General features: G+C 40.0%; 1 protein-coding gene across 2 annotated transcripts in view; it reads right to left on the reverse strand.

Annotated features, from left to right (window-relative positions):
• The window catches only part of TMPRSS7 (transmembrane serine protease 7), a 42,538-nt gene extending 28,426 nt beyond the window's left edge, over positions 1-14,112 (reverse strand). Inside the window, exons 1-7 of one of the 2 annotated variants that reach the window (XM_050778890.1) lie at positions 9,393-9,523; positions 6,781-6,848; positions 5,161-5,354; positions 4,099-4,137; positions 3,138-3,366; positions 1,114-1,244; positions 266-378 (exon numbers count right to left, since the gene is read on the reverse strand). In XM_050778890.1, the coding sequence (XP_050634847.1) occupies positions 266-378; positions 1,114-1,244; positions 3,138-3,366; positions 4,099-4,137; positions 5,161-5,354; positions 6,781-6,848; positions 9,393-9,485 (867 nt within the window). In that variant the 5' untranslated portion in view covers positions 9,486-9,523. Of the gene's footprint in view, positions 1-265; positions 379-1,113; positions 1,245-3,137; positions 3,367-4,098; positions 4,138-5,160; positions 5,355-6,780; positions 6,849-9,392 lie in introns of both variants that reach the window. The other variant, XM_050778891.1, reaches the window with a different exon arrangement.
• Positions 14,113-20,601: the final 6,489 nt, after the last annotated feature.

The following is a 20,601-nucleotide window of genomic DNA, read 5'->3' on the forward strand; positions in this document are numbered from 1 at the left end:
TTGTTTGAACCTTCAACAATGCCTTTGCATTTTCAACACAAACAAATTTAAGAAACAAGCTCCGGTCTGCTAAGAGTAGTTCATTTGTGGGCAGAGAGTTGAAATTACAGAAAAGTGTTGCTTTCTAAATAATATGTTTCAATAATACTGAAATTTTATAAAATTAAGCAATATTCTTTTGTAATTAAAAATAAATGTAATGAAATTCATGTTATTAAAAATAGAGCAGTCATATTTTTCTAAGACACTGGTAGAACTAGGCTACCTGAAATTTCCAGGTACACTTGCATTTTGGAGGATAGTAGCTCGGGTAATATGGGCTTGAAATTTTCCCTTCAAAGCCAGTGATTTCTTTGACCAACACTGTGTTTTCACACTCTGAAAAAGATACCCAGTGACACACAATGATTCACAGCTGTGAGATTATGGAAACATACACTTCATACATTCATTTAATTACTAATGCACACTTCCTTGATCGACAAGCTTTATACATTTCTTAAACCTTGTGCTTTTTTTTGTTTTTTGTTTTTGTTTGTTTGTTTGTTTGTTTGTTTTTTCAGAAGAAAGAAATACCACCCTACAGATGTATAGCTAAAATGCTTGTTCTGAAATTCTATGTTTGTTTTCAAATCATATGTTTTGGCTGCAGATCTGCAAGATGCTATTACTTTCTTTAAAAACATAGTTCTGAACTCAGAGACACCAGCAACAGCTGAACAGCAATCCCTCCTCAGAGGCCTGAGTTCCATCCCTCATATTCTCTCTTCTATGCTCTAAAATGAGATAATCCCAACCTCTTTCCTTTGTTCGCCCAGCCCTAGGGATGATAGTTACTTTCTGCACATGTTACATCCATGGTACCTGACATTTCTCTTCTTGTCCTATTCACCTTTTGAGTAACCTTATTAACACCTTTATACTAAGTTAATAGTTCTTACAGAATTCATTCTGTCCAAATAACTAATATGGTCTCTCTCTTCTGACTGGACCCTTATTCAGAGTCCCAGACTAATAAAATGAATATTATAACACAGCCTCCAGAAAGATAAGAATAGGCTATCATAACAAATATTTCTAAAAGTGACTTCTGCATAACTGGGGAAGACTTACTTTGTTCTGGAATGACCTCAAAATATGCCCGGATTCCTGACAGCCTCCGTATATGAGGAGCCTTAAATGTCACCAACATGAGATTATTTGTGGAAACAAATGACATTAATATTCTTGTGGGTTCACAAATTCTGAAAGCAGATAATAAAACAAAAGTACATGAACAATACATTATTTGAGAAATGGGTCTCCTGTTCGAGAAATGGGTCTCCATTCAAAATGATTCCACAGGTTTCCTGGGCCATCCGTTCAATCCATCCACTCAGTGCTTGGGACTCTCTCCCAACCAGAACCTCATCCATTAGTAGCCACAGAGCACCACAGAGCTGGAAAAGGTAGATACATTTTTGTGTAGGAACCTCTACCAGAGAATTTTCTGGGATGCCTGTCACTGGCTGCTCCTTGAGCAGAAATACGGTATAAAAGTAGTGTATCGAATGGCTAAGGTCCTGGACTCTGCCCTAAGGAAAACTGGATTCAAAAGTCAGCTCCATCATGTAAATGGATGAAAGATGCCAGGCTTAAATCTTTGTAAGCACCAGTTTCTCTTCTATGCAATGGTAGTGTTACCAGAACGAAGGCCATGTGAGTTGTCCAGGTACTTGGCATTTTAAACAAAGAATTGAGCAAAAATGCACAAAGCAACAAAGGAATGAAACAGAAATGAGAAAGGAAAGCAGGGATTTATTAAAGCTCTCCACAGGGTGGGAGTGGACCAGAACAAGCTGTTCAAGGGCCCAGTTACAAAGTATTTGGGGTTTTAAGTACTCCTTGTGAGGTCCCTATCAGCTACGCCTTATCTGGATGAAGGATTTGGTCCATTGCTAATTAAAGGTTGAGGTAAATTGGTGCAGTATGCAGCTGAAGGGATGGCCCGGGCTTAGCCTGAGGCCAATCAGGATGCTTTCCCTTTCCACCTGAGAAGTGGTGGAAGCGGGAGATTGTAGGGTGATGGGGCTTTTCTTTGGTTTAGCTTTAGGAAATTTACATTAATTGGGCTTAGGTTCCCTGCCCCCAGATCTTGTTGTTTCCCCTTGAATCAGCTTTAGGAAGTCAGCACTAATTGGCCTTAAGTTCCCTGCCTCCAGATCCTATTCTCCTGCCTCAGTAGTAATAATAATAGTATGCTCCTCATAGCATTGTGTTGAGGATTAAATGAGATATGTAAATATGTCTGAAAGGATGAAAAGAAGCTGATAATGATGGAGGAATGGGCATCAGTGGCAAACTTACTTTTCACTGCATATTCTTACATAGTGTTTGAATTTTTAACATGTACATTCATCACCAAAATATAAATACCTACATACACACATAAAGCATCGTTATGTACATCCACAGACATGGTTAAAAATAATAGGATGATTTATGTACCTTTTTAGCACAGTGAGTAACAAATACTTTCTTAATAAAGCCTAATTCATTATTAGTTTACCAAATATTAAGCACCCATAAATAAATATCTACTATTAAGTAAAAAATACTAGGGTATGTATATGTGTGTGCTATTACATATACATGAATGAAAGGATTTATGCTAAAATATAACAGAAATTTGTTCTGAATAAGGAGATTGTAAAATAATTGATACTGTTTCCTCTGACCTAATTTTCTACAATAAACATGTGTTATCTTTGTAATGAGAAAAGAATTTAATTGCTTACTAATGTGATGCAATCATCATAGGATATTTATTCTCACACTGTTGAAACAGTAGACTTCATTTTTATTTCAATAAATTAAAATTAAACAAAGTATCTGTTATATTTCAGGTATATTGGCTGAAGTTCTTGCTGTACTGACTTTGACAGTATTTGCTACAAGTGGAAAACAAACATTGAGTCTGATAGGCTCTGGCGAGGGTACTAAAGTATAATGGATACTAAATAGGGCATGGGTCAGTCATCGACCTCATGTGTGCACACAAAAACTGTTTTTAAAAAAATCCAGGGGGAACACAAATACTGTAAAACAGAGGTTGTAAAAAATCTTTTTACCTGCCAAGAGGAGTACCTGCATCGTACCTGTACAAGATGCTGCTCCGGATGGGCAAAAGGGAGTCATAAATGGTCAGGGAGTCAGTGACACAGTTGTCGGCTTCGATTTGGATGGACTTGATTGAGAGACGAATCAGGTAGCCCACTATGGCCACCAGCTTGAAGTGGCACATCAGCCTCCCTGAGGTTGCAGAAATCTCCAGCGGGTAGTGGAGAGACAGACGCTCTGCATAGAAGTACTGAGAGCAGCCTTTGTCTGTGGAGACAGCACCATTTTCCTTTCTTTTCTTTATTTTAGAAATGATTTTTCTAAAAAAAGAAATCTTTATAGAAAAGTAAAGAGCAAAAGAGGTCATGTGAAGGACATATGCTGCCTTTGCCAGCCTAGGTTCACTTCCCTGCCTTCGGGTAACAGCCCTGCATTTTGGCTTTAGAAACTACCCGCACTCTGTCTATATAGTTTGGTTGGGGTTAAACTCACCCCTAGCTTCAGAGGTGGGCACATAACCCAGGCTGGCCAATCAGAGTCAAAGAAGTCATTTCAAGAATAGGCATGTCAGTCAATCCAGACAGTGAGAGTCAGCCCCAGGACTTCTGCAAGAGCAGTCAGGAAATACGTGGAGGTGGTTTCACCATGGTTGAGAAAATGATAAATTTTAAGTTTGGATCTACTCGGTGGTCCTTGTTACAACCACAGTGAAAGAGCACAATTTGATAACGAAGTCTCTATAGAAGTAGGCAGAGATGCAGAGTTCTGATGATATTTTATTTTAGATCCTAGACTCAACCATGACTAATGCCAGCACATTCCATGTATGTCCCACTTACATGAGCCAGTCAAGTTTCTTTTGTGCTTAAGCCAGTTTGAATGCATTTCTGTCACTTGCAATTAAAAGAGCACTAACAAATACCATCAATTAGAAAATGAAAATTACAGCCAAAAACAATATTAACATGGGAGGAGGGGGAACCACATGAAAGAATTTACCAGATCCTATGGTTGACGAGTAATCCGACCGAAGCCCAGCTGCATTGAAAAAGCATATAGACAAGAGACTGAATCCCATCATTTCATTTTGTTAGAATTTTACTTCGTAAAAATTATTTTCAGTCCTTCTTTAAAAGCAATCAAATGCATCTGGGGTTTACTTTAAAATAATCCTGTGAGGATGAGGTAGTTGTTTAGGTGTTTAGAGATCAAATAGAATAGTTGAGAGTGAGTTGATAGTTGTCGAAGCTGAGTAATGGGTGTATGAGAGTTCACTGTACTATTCTCTTTACCTTTGTATCCTTGAAATTGTAGTTGCAAGTTTCAAATATTTTCAAAGGTAAAAAAGCAACCAAACAAATATGATATTAGTCCTATATATGAAATAATACATGGGATACAGAATTTTCTATGAGATTTTTCATTTATTTAACAAATATTTGTCAGCTACCTACCATATGCCTAGTGTATGTGTGTGTGTATATAATATAGATACTTATATATTTTTAAATACACAGAAATTTATAAATTTATAACATATGTTCATATATGTATTTTATATATAAAATTTAAATCAAAACAGAAAATTGCATAAGTTTTGAGTTATGCCATCATTAAGCCATTTTACTATCAAGGCAAACAATGAAATTTGCATTTGAGGCTATGAAGCAAGCTGTTTTGGAGTGTTGGACAGCATTACACAGTAAAGGGACAGTCTGTCTGGGCAAATAAAGTAACAAGATAAACCTCAGCAAAATTCTTCCTTGTCTAGGTCTTTGTTCTTTGGGGACTTAGTTTGACGATGCATGAACTGAATAAAGGTAGGTAGAGGTACACAGTAATACATTCAATTTCATATGAATATTTTTCCCCAAATCTATTGTTCAATCGCTGTATTTTTACTTTACTAACATAGCTCCAATGTCTTTAGTTAATCCTGCGCTCCTGGGATTGTGGGATAATCCCACATTGTAATGCTTCGTTACAATGTTGACTGTAATCATGGCAAGTTTCCGGAGTGCTGCAGGAAGGAATGCTAAAGGAGAATTACCCAACAATCACCATTTAGTACCACAGAGTCCATGTCCACAGCCAGACCCTGCAAGGTCCCCACAGAGGTCCGGTTTATGATGCTTATCTGGATGGAGTCCTTCAAGATGGCGGCCACACAGTCTTCACAGAAGATGTGGCCTTTGGCGCGTGGCATGACGAACACAATCCAAAAGTGGACAAGGAGGCCACCTTTGTTGTTGCTGCTATAACGAAAAAAGAGAGCTCGTCAGGGACCTCACAAGACTTTACAGAGAAGCAGTACCCAACTGATAGATTCAAGGTAAGGCCAGTGAGCACACCCTTCAACTGAAGCTAGCTCCCTACTTTAGGTAGTCATTGACTTCTGTTATGAAGATTGGCGAAGGACAGCATCATGTTAAATGTATTCAGACTATTGTGTTGGATTCTAATCTAAAACCATTACTGTATAGTTGCATCTCCATGGAGAATATGCTATTTCTAATGGATATCAATCAGTATTCACTGCCATTAAAATTTAAAACCGTGGCCAGGCGCGGTGGCTCACGCCTGTAATCCCAGCACTGTGGGAGGCCGAGGCAGGCAGATTACCTGAGGTCAGGAGTTTGAGACCAGCCTGACTAACATGGTGAAACCCCGTCTCTACTAAAACTACAAACATTAGCCAGGCATTGTGGCGGGTGCCTGTAATCACAGCTACTTGGGAGGCTGAGCTGGAAGAATTGTTTGAACCCGGGAGGCGGAGGTTGCAGTGAGCTGAGATCGTGCCATTGTACTCCGGCCTGGGCAGCAGAGTGAGACTGTCTCAAAAAAAAAAAAAAAAAAAAAAATTAAAACCATTATAATGTTTGATACTCTGCCATGTCCGGGGACTGTGCTAAATCTGCTTTATCCCATTTAATCTTATGAGAAGGTCCTATTATTATTCCAATTTTATAGGTGAGAAAACTGAGGCCAAATACAACTCCAAGTCACATAGCTAGTAGCAGATCCAGTAATTAAGCCCAATTTGGTTTCCAGTCTGCCCCCAGAGCCTGAGCTCCTAATGGCATAAATACTGCCATGTTTTATGAAAGGAACATAACATGGCGTTCTGCAGTAAATGACTTGAGAAATGGAAGGTTAAGGAAACTAATCAAGTTGCTTTACTCCAAGGCTTCTCAGTGCTTTAATATGTCAAAGTGGATTGTGGATTGTGAATCTCTGCAGATATATTGGGAGTGGGTGGGGTGGGATACAATATATGGTGCACAATTTTTTCTAAAAATTATTTGACCATGAATCCCCTTTTTTCTCAGAAGATCTCTATTGACCAGTTTCTCACTGAACATTAAGAAATCATAGTCTGTGCTTTATTTTTGCCTCCACCCAATATGTTAGACAAGTTTATGGCCATTTTGCACAGCAGCATTGCTATAGGGGTTCAGGATTCTAGCTATGGGGAGAAGGTCGGGATTTGGTAGATAAAGAGCAAAAACACAGCATGAAAGCAGGACAGGGAGTTGAGTCACTAGTTGTGTTAATACAGTATGAATCCCCAACCACCTCCAAGAAGCTACTTAGGAATGGTGGAATCTCAGCCTTTTCATAGCCTTGAATGGAATTTAGAACAATGAACACAGAAATCCCAAAACGAGGGACATGCATTACCTGACATCTGCAACAACAGACTGCTCATAAAATTTGGAGAAGGCAGATGTTGTATACACCAGGTTTATCTGAAAAAGAATAGTTGAGGTATCTGAAGTATTTCATACTTGACTTCCTTTTACAGTAACTTCAATGTTGTAGGCCCAAGCTCTGACAGCCAGTAAGAAGAAGTGCAAGCCTCAAAATAAAGGCCCCTAACTCCACACCCAGACATTATTTCTTGAATTCAAATAAATTCTTCCTGCAACAATCTTGGGTGACCTCCTTTATTCTGCTATCTGTGAAAAATCAGTGACCCTCAGTCACTTATTGCTCTCTTTAAACTCAAACTTAAATTCTGTATTCTCCTCACTCCAAAGGTTAATTTTCTCCACAGTTAACAAATAAACTCATTTAAGCACATTTTCATACCGCAGTATCTGACCCAACGTCTTTTCTATCAGGGCAGCAGCGTTGACTATATTCTTAAGGACCCAACGTCTTTTCTATCAGGGCAGCAGCGTTGACTATATTCTTAAGGACACATTCTCATATTGGCCACTAGGGGGCGAGTGGTATCCACAGCCAGGTCTACCAGCCTCCTTCAGAACAAACTCTAGGGAAGGGCCCCAGCCCTTTTAAAACTTCATAATTGGATCTCAAAGGAGAGCTATATTTCAATTGATTTACTTCTTGGCCCTCACCCAGCATTTCTAAAACCAAACTCACTCTCTTCTCCCAAGTCATTTTCTCTGGTATTCTCCTTCCTACATAATTTGAAAACCACTACATAATTGCCCAAGATTAAAAAAAAAAAAACTTTTTTAACCCTTAGAAATTATGAAGTGTAGTGGAAGTAATATGAGCTGTGAAATTTAAATTCACTGTGCAACACAGAACATGTTGCCTAAACCTGTTTAGACAGTGGTTTTGTTTGTTTGTTTGTTTATTTTTTTATTTATTTTACCTATAAAGTGGTAATCAAAACACCTCCTTGGGATAATTTGAGACATAATTGGTATACAGTCTTATGCCACATGACATTTTGGTCAATGACAGACCACATATATGACAGTAGTCTCACAAGATTATGATGGAGCTGAGCGACTCCTATCATCTAGTGATTTGTGTTACAATGAGCTACACTGTTCAGTACAGTAACATTCCATGCAGGTTTGTGGCTTAGGAGCAGTAGGCTATACCATCTAGCCTGGGTGTGTAGTAGGCCACTCCAGTTATGTATGTGTACACACACTCTATGATGTTTGTACAACAGTATCTCCATTGTTAAGCGACACAGGACTGTATAAATATTAGAGGCAAAGGGTTTAGTGACGTACTCAGTATATAGGAGGCATTCAGTAAGTAAAAGCTGCTCTGAGCACTGTTGTCTTTGATGTGCCCTCTCTCTCACCACCTTTCCTCCTTCTACACAGCCAGTCATTGTGTCAAGGTCATCACTATGACAACCCTCTCCAGTACCGTGGAAATACAAATGGACAGCAACGTTCTAGTTGGTAATATGTGCCAAGAGCCATGAATACATACTTTTCTATTTGTCCAAGTAATTATGCTTTTAGGAAACCACCTAAAGGAGTAATCGGAGATACTCACAAAGAATGTGGCAGCTTTGCTGTCTCATTATCTATAGCAAAAATTGGGAACAGCCTAAACATCCAATAAATGGAGATTTGCTAACTTTGAGGCTATTGTAACTCACATTTTTTTTTTTTTTTTTTGAGACGGAGTCTCACGCTGTTGCCCAGGCTGGAGTGCAGTGGCGCGATCTCGGCTCACTGCAAGCTCCGCCTCCCGGGTTCCCGCCATTCTCCTGCCTCAGCCTCCTGAGTAGCTGGGACTACAGGCGCCCGCCACCGCGCCCGGCTAATTTTTTGTATTTTTAGTAGAGACGGGGTTTCACTGTGGTCTCGATCTCCTGACCTTGTGATCCGCCCGCCTCGGCCTCCCAAAGTGCTGGGATTACAGGCTTGAGCCACCGCGCCCGGCCAACTCACATTTTTTTTAAGGCAGATTTACTTGCATAGAAGCATGCAATAGCATGCTAAGAGAAAATGTTAATTTATAAAACTGAAATATATAGTCCAGTATTGCACTATTCTTGTATTTCAGAATAAAAAGGGGCTTTATCTCTGGTGATGACGTTAAAGATGATGTTAGTTTTTAAAACATAATCATCTGAATTTTGCTAATTTTTATAATAAATATTTATTAGTTCTATAATGAGAAAGTTACTTTTTACAGTGAAGAGATTGCCAGTGCATCGAGGTTGAAATAAATGTGTACAATAGTGGAATTAATCGGTATGCATCTAACTTCAGAACTGGAAGGTATTTTAAAGGTCATCTGATTCCAATTCCTTTATTTTATGGTTGAGAAAAACTGAAGCTGAGAGAGGCATTCTTTTTTTTTACATTGGAACATGGGAGCAGGGGGAGAAATTCTATCTTATAGCCAAGATGTGCTAAATTTCATGTTTTCTTCTGACAGCTTCCTTTGTCTACCCTGCCCTCTACTTCCCTAAACCCTGCTCACCTCTGACACTTGTGGTCCCCTCCAGCTTCATCCCCCACCTCCCCGCAAACCCATAACCCCTTCTACCCCCATCGCCTCACCACTTGCTGCACAGTCCGTGCCACGGAAAGAAATTCCCTGGACTCCTTTTGTTGGTATTCAGGAAGAAACTCAATGTTGGTGATGCGAAACATCCCAGCAAAGTAAAAAGCATCTTTGCTTTCTGTCTTACCTGTAAAATAGGAGAGAACGAGATTGGGAGGCTTTCCCATCTGTGTGGCAGTAAGGAATTGTCTGAGCTATGTCAGTATGAGGCTCCTAAAATAATTTTATTTTAGGCAGCTACATACTAACTGGTTCAGAGCCTGTGAAGTTTTAAATGTAGGTAACAACATCTATTTCATCAGCAGCAAATAACCGTGTCTCAGAATATTCCTTCTGTCAGCTCTGGCAACTAGTTAAGAGCAAGATTAAAAGGATCTCATGGCCCTTGTGTGTTACTTTTCTGTGGTCCATGTATACCCCACTTTATCATGATTTCTCTCTGTCTCCTTTATGGGCTCTCCGAAGCAATAAACAGTAATTTATTTTGATTCCTCAGCCCCTGATGCAGGCAGTGCCTGGCTTAGCTTTGAAGCTCAATAAACATTTGAGGGAAGGAAGGGAGGGACAAAGTGGGTAGAGGGGGAGAGAAAGGGAGAAAGAAAGAGTGAGAAAGAGAGAGAGAATATTTCCTCTTAGCAGAAGGCCCAGCACATGGAAATGCTAAATAAATGATGGCTGAATTAAAAAGAAGTTGCAACCGCTGTGAGGATAGGCAACAGCTTGCCTTCTAAGATCCATTAGTCACTTTAGCCTCAGGAAGTGTAGGGAGGCTGGGGAGGGGAGGAGGCAGCACGGGGTAAGGGGCAGGAGGCTTGAACTCCTGTCCTTGATTTGTTTTTTCAGGTAATGTGACCCTGGACTGATCGCCTCGCCTTTAGGCCAGTCATATAAAACAGCAGTTGTTTTTTGGTTTTTGGGTTTTTTAATTTTTATCAGGGAAGTGCTTCCTAGATTTCTTTTTTTCTTTCTTTCTTTTTTTTTTTTTCTTTTGGTTGCGGACTCTAAAATTCAAATGAAAGCTATGACTTCTTTCCAGAAGCTCATATGTCCTTCTCATATCAGTGAGTACTCTAGAGTCTGAACAACAATCATGCAAGAAAGATCAATTAATTTAGCATTAAATCAGACTACATTTACCTAACTCTTCAGCTCAGCCTAATGTATAAGATCCTCCGTAGTCTCCCTGTTTACCTGTCTCTGTCTACCTCCTTTCTCAAGGCCACCCTCCGTGCCCAGATTTCATGTATCAAAACTAACCTGTTTTCTATTGAAAAATTCTTACTGGTCCATACCAGTCTCCCTTTGCTTCTACTGATCTGTTTCCATGAAGTGGCCTTCTCCGATTTTTATAAACCAACAAACTACATCTGCACAAGGATGTTCTAAAACTTTTATAAACATGCTAGGACAGTGCAAATGTGTCAGCTGGGGAACAGCAGAGAAACGACGGCAAATAAGCTGCTTTGTTCTGGGCTGAGGTTGTGCGTGTTTATCTTAACGGCCCATTGACTTCCCCGCCAGTTTCCTCAAGGACAGAGATCGTATCTCGCTCACCACTCTGCTCCCATGCCTACCCCAGGACCCAACACATAATGAGCAGTCTCAAGATGTATCAGATGAATGTTCAGGAACCAGTTCACGAACCCTTCTCTGGATGCCATCCCTGGGCAATTTAGATGTCTTTCTTCTGTCATCACAAGATAATCACTTAAGCAAGAAGTTCAGCTCACACCTTCTCTCTAGCACTGAACTGTGAACTTTTTGAAAGTAGCAAATGCCTCTGTGAGCTTTCCAAAGGTAGGAGATGCATCATGGTGTGTTTGATGCCCTACCTTCTGCCAAGCAAATCACAAGTCATCAATTTATGTGCATATAAGTGACCTGAACCGTTCAAGACAATATTCCTTCATTCTTTGCCTAAAAGTCTTCCCTTCCATTCAGATTTTCATATCTCTGAGAGTACATCTAGGAAAACTATTTCTCTACCCATAATGCTTCTGTCACCAAATGTGGGGGTAAGGGTGGGGTTTCTCCACACCAAGCAATTCTCCAATTCTTTGCAGACACTAACTGGATGTCCAATGATACAGTTCAATTCTGACACCAGCTACCAAGAGTTCGTGTCAGACCCCAAAGGTTAAAGGCACATTATCACGAGACCGCCCCCCACTGCAGATCCCAATCAGAAGTAGTAGGTCCCCAGGCTACCCACACTGCTGTCCAAATTGGCTGCAAATTGGCTGTTCTCATAAAGCCCTCAGGTTTCATAATTTGCTATAATGACTCACAGAACTCAGAGAAACACTTTACTTACTATTACTTCTTTATTATAAAGGATACAGATGAGCAGTCAGATGAAGAAGTACCTAGGGCAAGGTTCAGAGGGGTCTGTAGAGTAGGAGCTTCTGTCCCTGTGGAGTTGGAGCATGCCACCCTCCCAGCAACTGGATATGCTCACCAACCTGGAAGCTCCTTGAACCCTGCCATTTAGGGTTTTTATAGAGTTCAATTTTAAATCATTTCCCATTCATGAATAAGCTCAATCTTCAGCCCCCTCCTGAAAGTTACAATCCTCTCAGCATGTGGTTGGTTTCTCTGGTCATCTAGGGGCTTTCAGCCACCGGTCATTTTGTTAACATACAAAAAGACATTCTTAAAAGCTCTGTATTAGGATCTAGGGACTACAATCAAATATTATAACAAAATGTATGTATATAAAACAAAAGATGCTCCTATCACTCCTATCATTCAGGAAGTTACAGAATGTTAGAAGCTCTGAGCCAGAAATCTGGGGCACAGAATAACTATATATTTCACATTATGTCATGTGCATGTATTTTGTATCAAATATATTAACATGTATAGATGGCAACTCCAAAACAAGTCAACAAAGGCTATACTTACAGTGTTGCATAGTAAGAACTCTATAGGAAAGGGCTTAGTTATGACACCTGTCCAAAAGGATCAGTCAGATCAACAAACACATAATAACAGAGGAGAGAAAGATGCATATGCAAAATGGAGCTCAGGGAGCTGGAAATTCAAGGTTGCCTAGAAACAGGTGGTGGGTGGAATGAGGAAATGAAACAGCTTAGCATTCCATTAATTTTCTTAAAGCTACAAATGCATTACATTTCTGAACCAGTCAAAATCTCCTGAGCATCCTTCTCAGCTCTTCCCATCCTATCCCCAGTCTCCACCTCTTGCTCTCCTATGGGGAGAAAATGGTGTTGGTAAGAAAAAGAAATGAGAAAGAGAATTCTGGTTTATGTCTCCTTAAAACATCAACACCAGGCCAGGCACCATCGTTCATGCCTGTAATCCTAGCACTTTGGAAGGCCAAGGTGGGAGGATTGCTTGAATACAGGAGTTTGAGACCAGCCTGGGCATCATAGTGAGAACTCTGTCTCTACAACAAATTTTAAAAATCAGCCCAGGTGTGGTGGCATATACCTGTGGCCTCAGCTACTCAGGAGGCTGAGGCAGCAGGATTGCTTGAGCCCAGGATTTCAAGCTTGCAGTGAGTTGTGATTGTGCCACTACACTCCAGCCTGGGTGACAGAACAAGATCTTGTCTCAAAACAAAATAACAAATATCCATCAACACCAGTTTTGGAAATGGTGTATCCATATTGGAAAAAGGAAAATCCCATTGGAAACACCTACTGCAGATTAGGCCTGCATTGCTAATGCTAGACTCACACCATAAGCCCTAATCCCAAAGAAACACAGATTTTTAACTTACTGATATAGAGCCACAGAAGTGTCCAGGCTGTGACTGCTAGGATGAATAAAAATACTGTGAAGAGAATGATTTTATTTTGTACATTCCAAAAGGGAACTTTCTTCTTGGATTGCTTCTTGGGTTTGGCTTTGCCAATGTGTCTTTGTGGTGGTTGTCTTCCTGGCAATGGTAATCGTCTCCCCAGCAATGGTGGTCGTCTCCCTGGCAGCTTCTTTTGGGCACTGACCACTTGGACTGAGATATTGGATATCTTAAAAATAAAAAAAAAAAAAGATATATTACCAAGTAGAAGTAGTCAGGATCTTAAATGAAACTACCCAGTCAGGAGAGGTTGGTGATAAAAGGCCTAAATGTAACTGTTTAAGCATTCATATTTATGTAAGTATATCAAATTATTTGCATCAGTATAATAAGTTGATTTGCACCAAGTCACAAAATTAAGATCAGAGAAACTAGACATTACTGTATACAAACCCTAGTGAAATGGTTTCTATCAGGGAAACCAGCCCCCAATATTTCAACATAGGTTCTTTTCTATTTTCCCTAAGTGTCAGCCAGTCCAAGAAATGAAGAGAAAGAGTATAAAAGAGAGAAATTTTAAAGCTGGGTGTCCGGGGGAGACATCACATGTGGGCAGGTTCCGTGATGCCCCCTCAGCCCCAAAACCAGCAAGTTTTTATTAGCGATTTTCAAAGGAGAGGGAGTGTATGAATAGGGTGTGGGTCACAGAGATCACATGCTTCAAAGGCAATAAAATATCACAAGGCAGAAGATCAGAGTGAGATCACAAGGTCAGGGCGAAACTAGAATTGCTAATGAAGGTCTATGTCCCGCTGGGCACACATTGTCATTGATAAACATCTTAGCAGGAAACAGGATTCAAGAGTAGAGAATCGGTCTGACTAGAATTCGCCAGGCTGGAATTTCCTAATCCTAGCAAGCCTGGGGGCGCTGCAGGAGACTAGGGCGTGTTTCATCCCTTATCTGCGGCTGCATAAGGCAGACACTCCTAGTGTGGCCATTTTAGAGGCCTCCTCCTGGGAATGCATTCTTTTCCCAGGGCTGTTAATTATTAATTTCCCTTCCTGGGGAAAGAATTCAGCACTATTTCTCTTACCCGTTTTTGACAATAAGAGAAATATGGCTCTGTCCTGCCCAACTCCCAGGCAGTCAGACCCAATGGTTATCTCCCTTGATCACTGTTATCCTGCTCTTTTTTCAAGGTGCCCAGATTTCATATTGTTCAGACACACATGCTTTCTGAAAAATGTGTGCAGTTAACGCAATCATCACAGGGTCCTGAGGCAACATACATCCTCAGCTTATGAAGATGATGGGATTAAGAGATTAAAGTAAAGCATAGGAAATTATAAGAGTATTGATTGGGTAAGTGATAAATGTCCGTGAAATCTTCACAATTTATATTCTTCTGCCATGGCTTCAGCAGGTCCCTCCATTCTGGGTCCCTGACTTCCTGCAACAGTTTCTAGGTTCTTTCCTCAACTCTCCAACTCTATTGAATAGATGCTGTGGAGGAGAGGCCTGAATTTCATGGGGTAAAGTAGACTAGAGGATTTGAAGGTTAGGAGGTTAAGGTTAAGATTCTATGTGGTTAGATTCATGTGTGTACACAGCCCTTTTTTTTTTTATTTTTTTTTTCCAGACAGAGTTTTGCTCTTATTGCCCAGGCTGGAGTGTAATGGAATGATCTTGGCTCACTGCAACCTCCACCTCATGGGTTCCTGCGATTCTCCTGTGTCAGCATCCCAAGTAGCTGGGATTACAGGCACTTGCTACCACATCCGGCTAATTTTTATATTTGTAGTAGAGATGGGATTTTGCCATGTTGGTCACGCTGGTCTTGAACTCTTGACCTCAGGTGATCCACCCGCCTTGGCCTCCCAAAGTGCTGGGATTTCAGGTGTGAACCACCATGACTGGCCACAGTCCTTTTTGTGTATGTATGTGTTTCTCATGTTTGCATTATATTGTTTTTCTGTCACAATTATTTCTGGGCTGATGCAGGATTAAAAATAAGAAGATAAGTGAGTTTCCCAAAGAAGTGAATTTATTTCCTAGTTACGGCTTCATGACTGGGTGGTAGGAAGGAAAAGTAAAGGTGATATGATAATTTGCATAGCGTTGTAGGACAGGAATTAAATATGTTTGTTTTGCCATTGCCAGCCACTGAACTAATTAGTGACTCAGTTTCTCAATTATAAATGAAAGAATTAAAAGTAAATCGAAGAACGAAATAGAACACTCATTAGATTAGAAAATTGCTGGTTTAAGTGTATTGATGTGTATAGTGTTATGTGCAAGAGTAAAAAATACATTATTTAATTGTTTCCCTTCCTCCTCTTTTATTTTCTTGTCTACCCTCTGCTATTTGATGCTGTGAATTCTTTAATAATGTATTCAAGAGTTTAGCTTCTTTTAAGGAGAGATTTATACAAGTCAGGGTAACTAAACTCCGGAGATGAAATAGCTTTTAACCACACATTCTTTTAAAGGCAACAGTATGGAACGCCAGTTCCAAAGAATAATCTCTCTTTTGCGCTGTCCTTAAGAGTTCTCTCCTTCTCTTTTCCTCTCTTTCACTCTTCTCTTCAAAATTCATACCCTCCAGTCTTTAACCCTGCCAATTAATGGGATAATATGTGGCCACGTACACTCTGAATTATTCATGGCCCTTCATTCTTTTTGCCAAACATCTTGTCAACCCCTGGAGTGAAGTGTCGCTCGTATCCTTTCTGGTGAAATTGAACTAGACCAGACATCATTTAATGTGGTGTCCTGCAGGAATGAGGATGGGGTTTCTAAAGAGAGAAACATTCCATTGTAGAATGAGTTGACGATGGTATCAAGCTACTTTCAAGTGCTCCCCCAAAAGAAATAAAGAAACACGTGGAAATGCCAGTACATGTTGAACTGACAAAGCCAAGGTTGGATCTTTAAGTGCAGAAACACATTATAGGCAGTCTCAGTTAGCACTGATTAAATTTTAAAATGGAATTTGTGTAGAGATCAGTACAATTTCCCTGGAGTTTTATAAAAACAGCTACAAATCAATTGCCAAGTACAGCACTTTATAATAAGCTCGCATTTATAAAACCCTTTAAGTAACATAAGAAGATAAAATATTTTATTATTGTTTCCTTTATTTCTATAAGGTCATACAATCTCATTTTCCTAACAGGGTCAACATAAATGGCATTCAAGTAAGACAGAAAATTTCTCACCCTGTACTTACTTTCAGGTCAGCAGGTGCGTCTGAAACATTGTTGTTTTCTTTGTCCATTATTAGGTGTTTTGTGTGTGATCATCCAGGGGTGTCTCAAAGGCAGTTTTCACCGCTTATATGCTCTTTTGAGAAGAACTGAGAGAACCGTCACCACATTCAAGCTAGCTTTCAGAGGAGTGGAATCAATTTACCTCCACCGGGTTCAGTTCAGAAACTGAAGCCGCCTCATTGCTATATTGTAAATGTTAAAGGGACCTAGCACTCAGCTGTGCACCCCAAACTCAAGGATTCTCAATGTAACTTTCATAGAAGTCAGGCCTCTCAGAGCACAGCCAGCCTCAAGGCAAGGTTTTCTAATAAGAAACACAATCTTACAATCCAGAAACATTTAAAAGTCATTATAATTTTTTTCTTACATCTGCTAAAGAATATGCATAGGTCTAATTTACAACCCTCAGCACCACATCTGAGAAGTCCTCACACCTCCTTTCTCTTGCTTGGCATCTCTTGCCTTCTCCAGAAGACTCACTCTTCAGTCCTACTCTCAACTCTCCAGCCATACACTCTGAGAACCCATAATCCAAAGGGACTTTTTTCCATTTGGCTCCCCCTACTTCTTTCAGTCAGTCCTCAGTAAACCTGAGGCCCTTTCTGCTGTAAAGCCCCTGTTTCCATCTCTCCCATTCTTCCCAATGTCAATCTGAATTAGATCCACGATGGGAAGAATAATCCTGAGGGGCAGTGTCAGAATTTTTCTTAGCAGACTGGGAGAAAAAGGCAGGGATTGCTGGAACCTTATCACCCTGTGGGCACTGGGTGTCAACAGAAAGCTGATCTGTCACACTTTAAAGGAGAAATACTGTTCTGCTGATCCAGACACAAACTTCAGCATCATTCACGGGCTGTGTGTATGGCAAGTGAGAAACTGCCTGCCGAAAGTGGTGAAAGATTAGTTGAGTTGCCTCGCATCTGAAATTTAATCTAACTTGGGGAAAATGAGACAGAATGACAAAAAAAAAAAAAAAAAAAAAAAAAAAAAAGTCATGTTGTACAAATTTGCCTCCTAGGTTTTGTTATTATTCACACTGATGAAATTACTAATAATGGTTTAGACTTTATATTATTACTTTTAATGGCTCATCTTTCTGTATTATTTCCCTACTTATTTCTAGAACTAACTCATATTCCACCAATATAAGTAAAATTTATATACTTATCAGTGGCCATTGACAAAGACTCTTTTCTTGACCAAAGTGTAGTCAGGTTACTCTGAGCTCCTTTTCAACTAGACCCTGTCCTTGGGCCCTGTCTTTGGCCTATCTGGTCAGGTTAGCAGGAATCCCCCCACCCTTGATATCTGATCACCCTTGATTTTTCTTTCTTTTTCTTTTTTTTTGATTCAAGAGTGGCCTTGAAATACCCTTGATATCTGATCAAGTTCTTTATCCCCTACCCTTGATGTGTAAGTCCTTGGCTACTTGTAACAAGAATCCTGATTTGTCAGTTTAGCAAGAATACCCCTTGATATTTCCCCTAGTAATTTTCCATCCATGGTCTCCCTCCCTCTGTTCATTGGCTACTAATCCCCAGCTTTCTTTGCTGTATTTGGAACCAAATTCTATATCGAATTCACTTCCCCCAGTTGCAACAGTGCTGAAGAAAATCTGTCTTTACAGCCTTTAACTAGTGTCCCCCCAATCCTTGTTTCCCTTTCACACTACCAAGTGTGAAAAGTGGCAGCAAAATAACAGGAGGCTGTGTTAAATGTACATAATTTAAAAGCAATCATAAAACCAACTGAAGGCTGCTTTTTCACTATCATCATGCCAGCAATTCTAAATAATGTCAGTGACAAAATACTCCTCCCAAAAAATATATACATATATATATATATTTGATATAAGTTATAAACAATCTACCACTACAACTGTTTTAATAATACTTATTTAAGTGTATAATGAACAATTCATATTACTCGTTTTTTAATAAGTGGTGAATGTCATGAAGAAATTCAGAGAACTCCCAACTGTAAATTTGGTCTCAAACATGTTGCAGGTAGCAACTATCTGGGGTCAGTGGTGCAGGTGGTAAAGGAATTTACCAAGACAGTTATAGGTAAAGAAAGGTAGATTTATTAGAGAAAGTAAGAAAACACATTGCAAGAAAGCAACAGGCAGATCAGCAAGAGAGGAGCTGACTGCAAGGAGACAAAGGCTTGCTTGGGATTTTATAGGATGGTGCTTGTGCTCGAGAGGGCTGTGTGCAGTGCTGATAATGCCAAGGTTACAATGAGCTAACTTGCATTTTTCTATCAGCCAAGGGTCTGGTGATAAGTCAGGTGCAGGAAGATTGTGAGTTATTTGAGTTACTTGTGCAGAAGGGCTACATGTCCTGGACCATGAAGAAAGGCAGACTTACAGCTCATTTGCTTTCTTCTTTTTGCTTTCCCCTGCTCCCACCAGCCTGACTCCTTTTCCCTAATTAGGACTCCACAGAACACAAGACGACTGTGACACATGTTCATTTCAAGAGTAAGCTTCTAATGGTCTGGAATCATTTGCACGTACTTAGGGCAGAGTCCTTGCCTCCAACAACCCGTGTGGGATTACATATTGCTGAATTTAAAGGGAAGATTCAAAGCAAGCAATAATAGCACAGTGATTGTAAAGACCAAGAAACAGAACTTCAGTTATTTCATTTGTCCTTCTATGTGACCATTGAGTTAATTTATATTTAAAATTTAATACAGTTATAGAGTATGAACTGCAAGGTATAATTTTTTATATGTAATATTCTGTATGCAGTATGTATTTTGTTAATTTTATTTTTGCTAGCATAATTATATATACAAAGTTGACTAAAATTTTTCACTTTTTTTCTCATCAATATTATTATTAGTTTTATTTCATGATTCTTACTGAAAACAATTGTACTGTATAGGGGAAGAGATTGTTGAGAAATGATCTACTGTAGGGAGAAGCAGCCACTGAGTAGCTGGGCAGCTTCTGTAGTGTCGACAGTGTGAAGGACCCACCGCAGGGTGTCGTTGGCATCGCCTGGTAACTGGTGAGCCCGTTGGCCAGCAGAGCTCATACCCACATTCCCAGATTAGTCCAGGGGGTCCAGGCACTACCTCAACTGTGGCTCTTCCAGATGCATGGAGGCTGCACCACAGCCCATGCCCTGAGTGCATGACATCAGGAGGCACTGGCCGTACTTCTGCTGGAGCCAAGTGGTGCGGAGCCTGGCTACTGCTCCTAGTAGCTGGGCATCCCCACAGCTAACTATCCAGAACAAGTGGTAGATAACCTTCCAATTGGTTTATCCACTGCATTTATCATGGTTGGGCCAGTTTGGAAGTGGAAATGTCCGTAAGATGGTGGTGAACATAGGGTAGAATCCATACTGCAAAAATACCAGAAACTCCACAGAAACTCCTACCATGCATGCCTTTAAAGAGGACTTCTGGCTGGGCACAGTGGTTCATACCTGTCATCCCAGCACTTTGAAAGGCCAAAGGAGGAGGATCACTGGAAGCCAGGAGTTTGAGACCAGCAAGGGCAACCTAGCAACCTAGCAAGATCCTGTTTGTACTAAAAAAAAAAAAAAGCCAGGTGTGGTGGTTCACCATTATTCCTCGCTACTCTTTGGGAGGCTGAGGTGGTAGGATCTCATGGGCACAGGAGTTTGAGGCTGCAGTGAATTAGGACTTCCATGGGGAAATCCTCAATGTGGCTATCGTTGGCAACCGCATAAAGGAAATGACTAATAAGAAAAGAACTTCTTGGATTCTTTAGAGTCACTTGTTTCAGCAATTCACGGTGATATTGAGGAAGCTAAGAAATGATTTGATTTACCAGAACATTTGAAACTCGAAGAAGACAATTTCTTCCAGGTTCCTAAAAGCAAAATGATGAACGGCCACTGATGAAAAAAAATCATCTTATTTATTCATACACTGTTTTCTAGTGAAAACATAACTGCTTATAACTCTGCAGTCTCATCTTGGTTGTATTTTAAAAACCAAACATTTCCCTACGGCTATGAATTAGTTTAAACAGTGCACTGTAGTTACCATTTTATGTTTCAACTGTTAAACCCATTGGGACATATTACAAAAGAGATTCATTTAAAAATCAATATTACTTTTTACGTAATATGTTGATTCAAATGCATCACTAGAAAGATATTGGTCTTATCATGGAAATAAAATGTA

The sequence above is a fragment of the Macaca thibetana genome, chromosome 2 (assembly GCF_024542745.1).
Source record: "Macaca thibetana thibetana isolate TM-01 chromosome 2, ASM2454274v1, whole genome shotgun sequence".
Lineage (NCBI taxonomy): Eukaryota > Metazoa > Chordata > Mammalia > Primates > Cercopithecidae > Macaca > Macaca thibetana.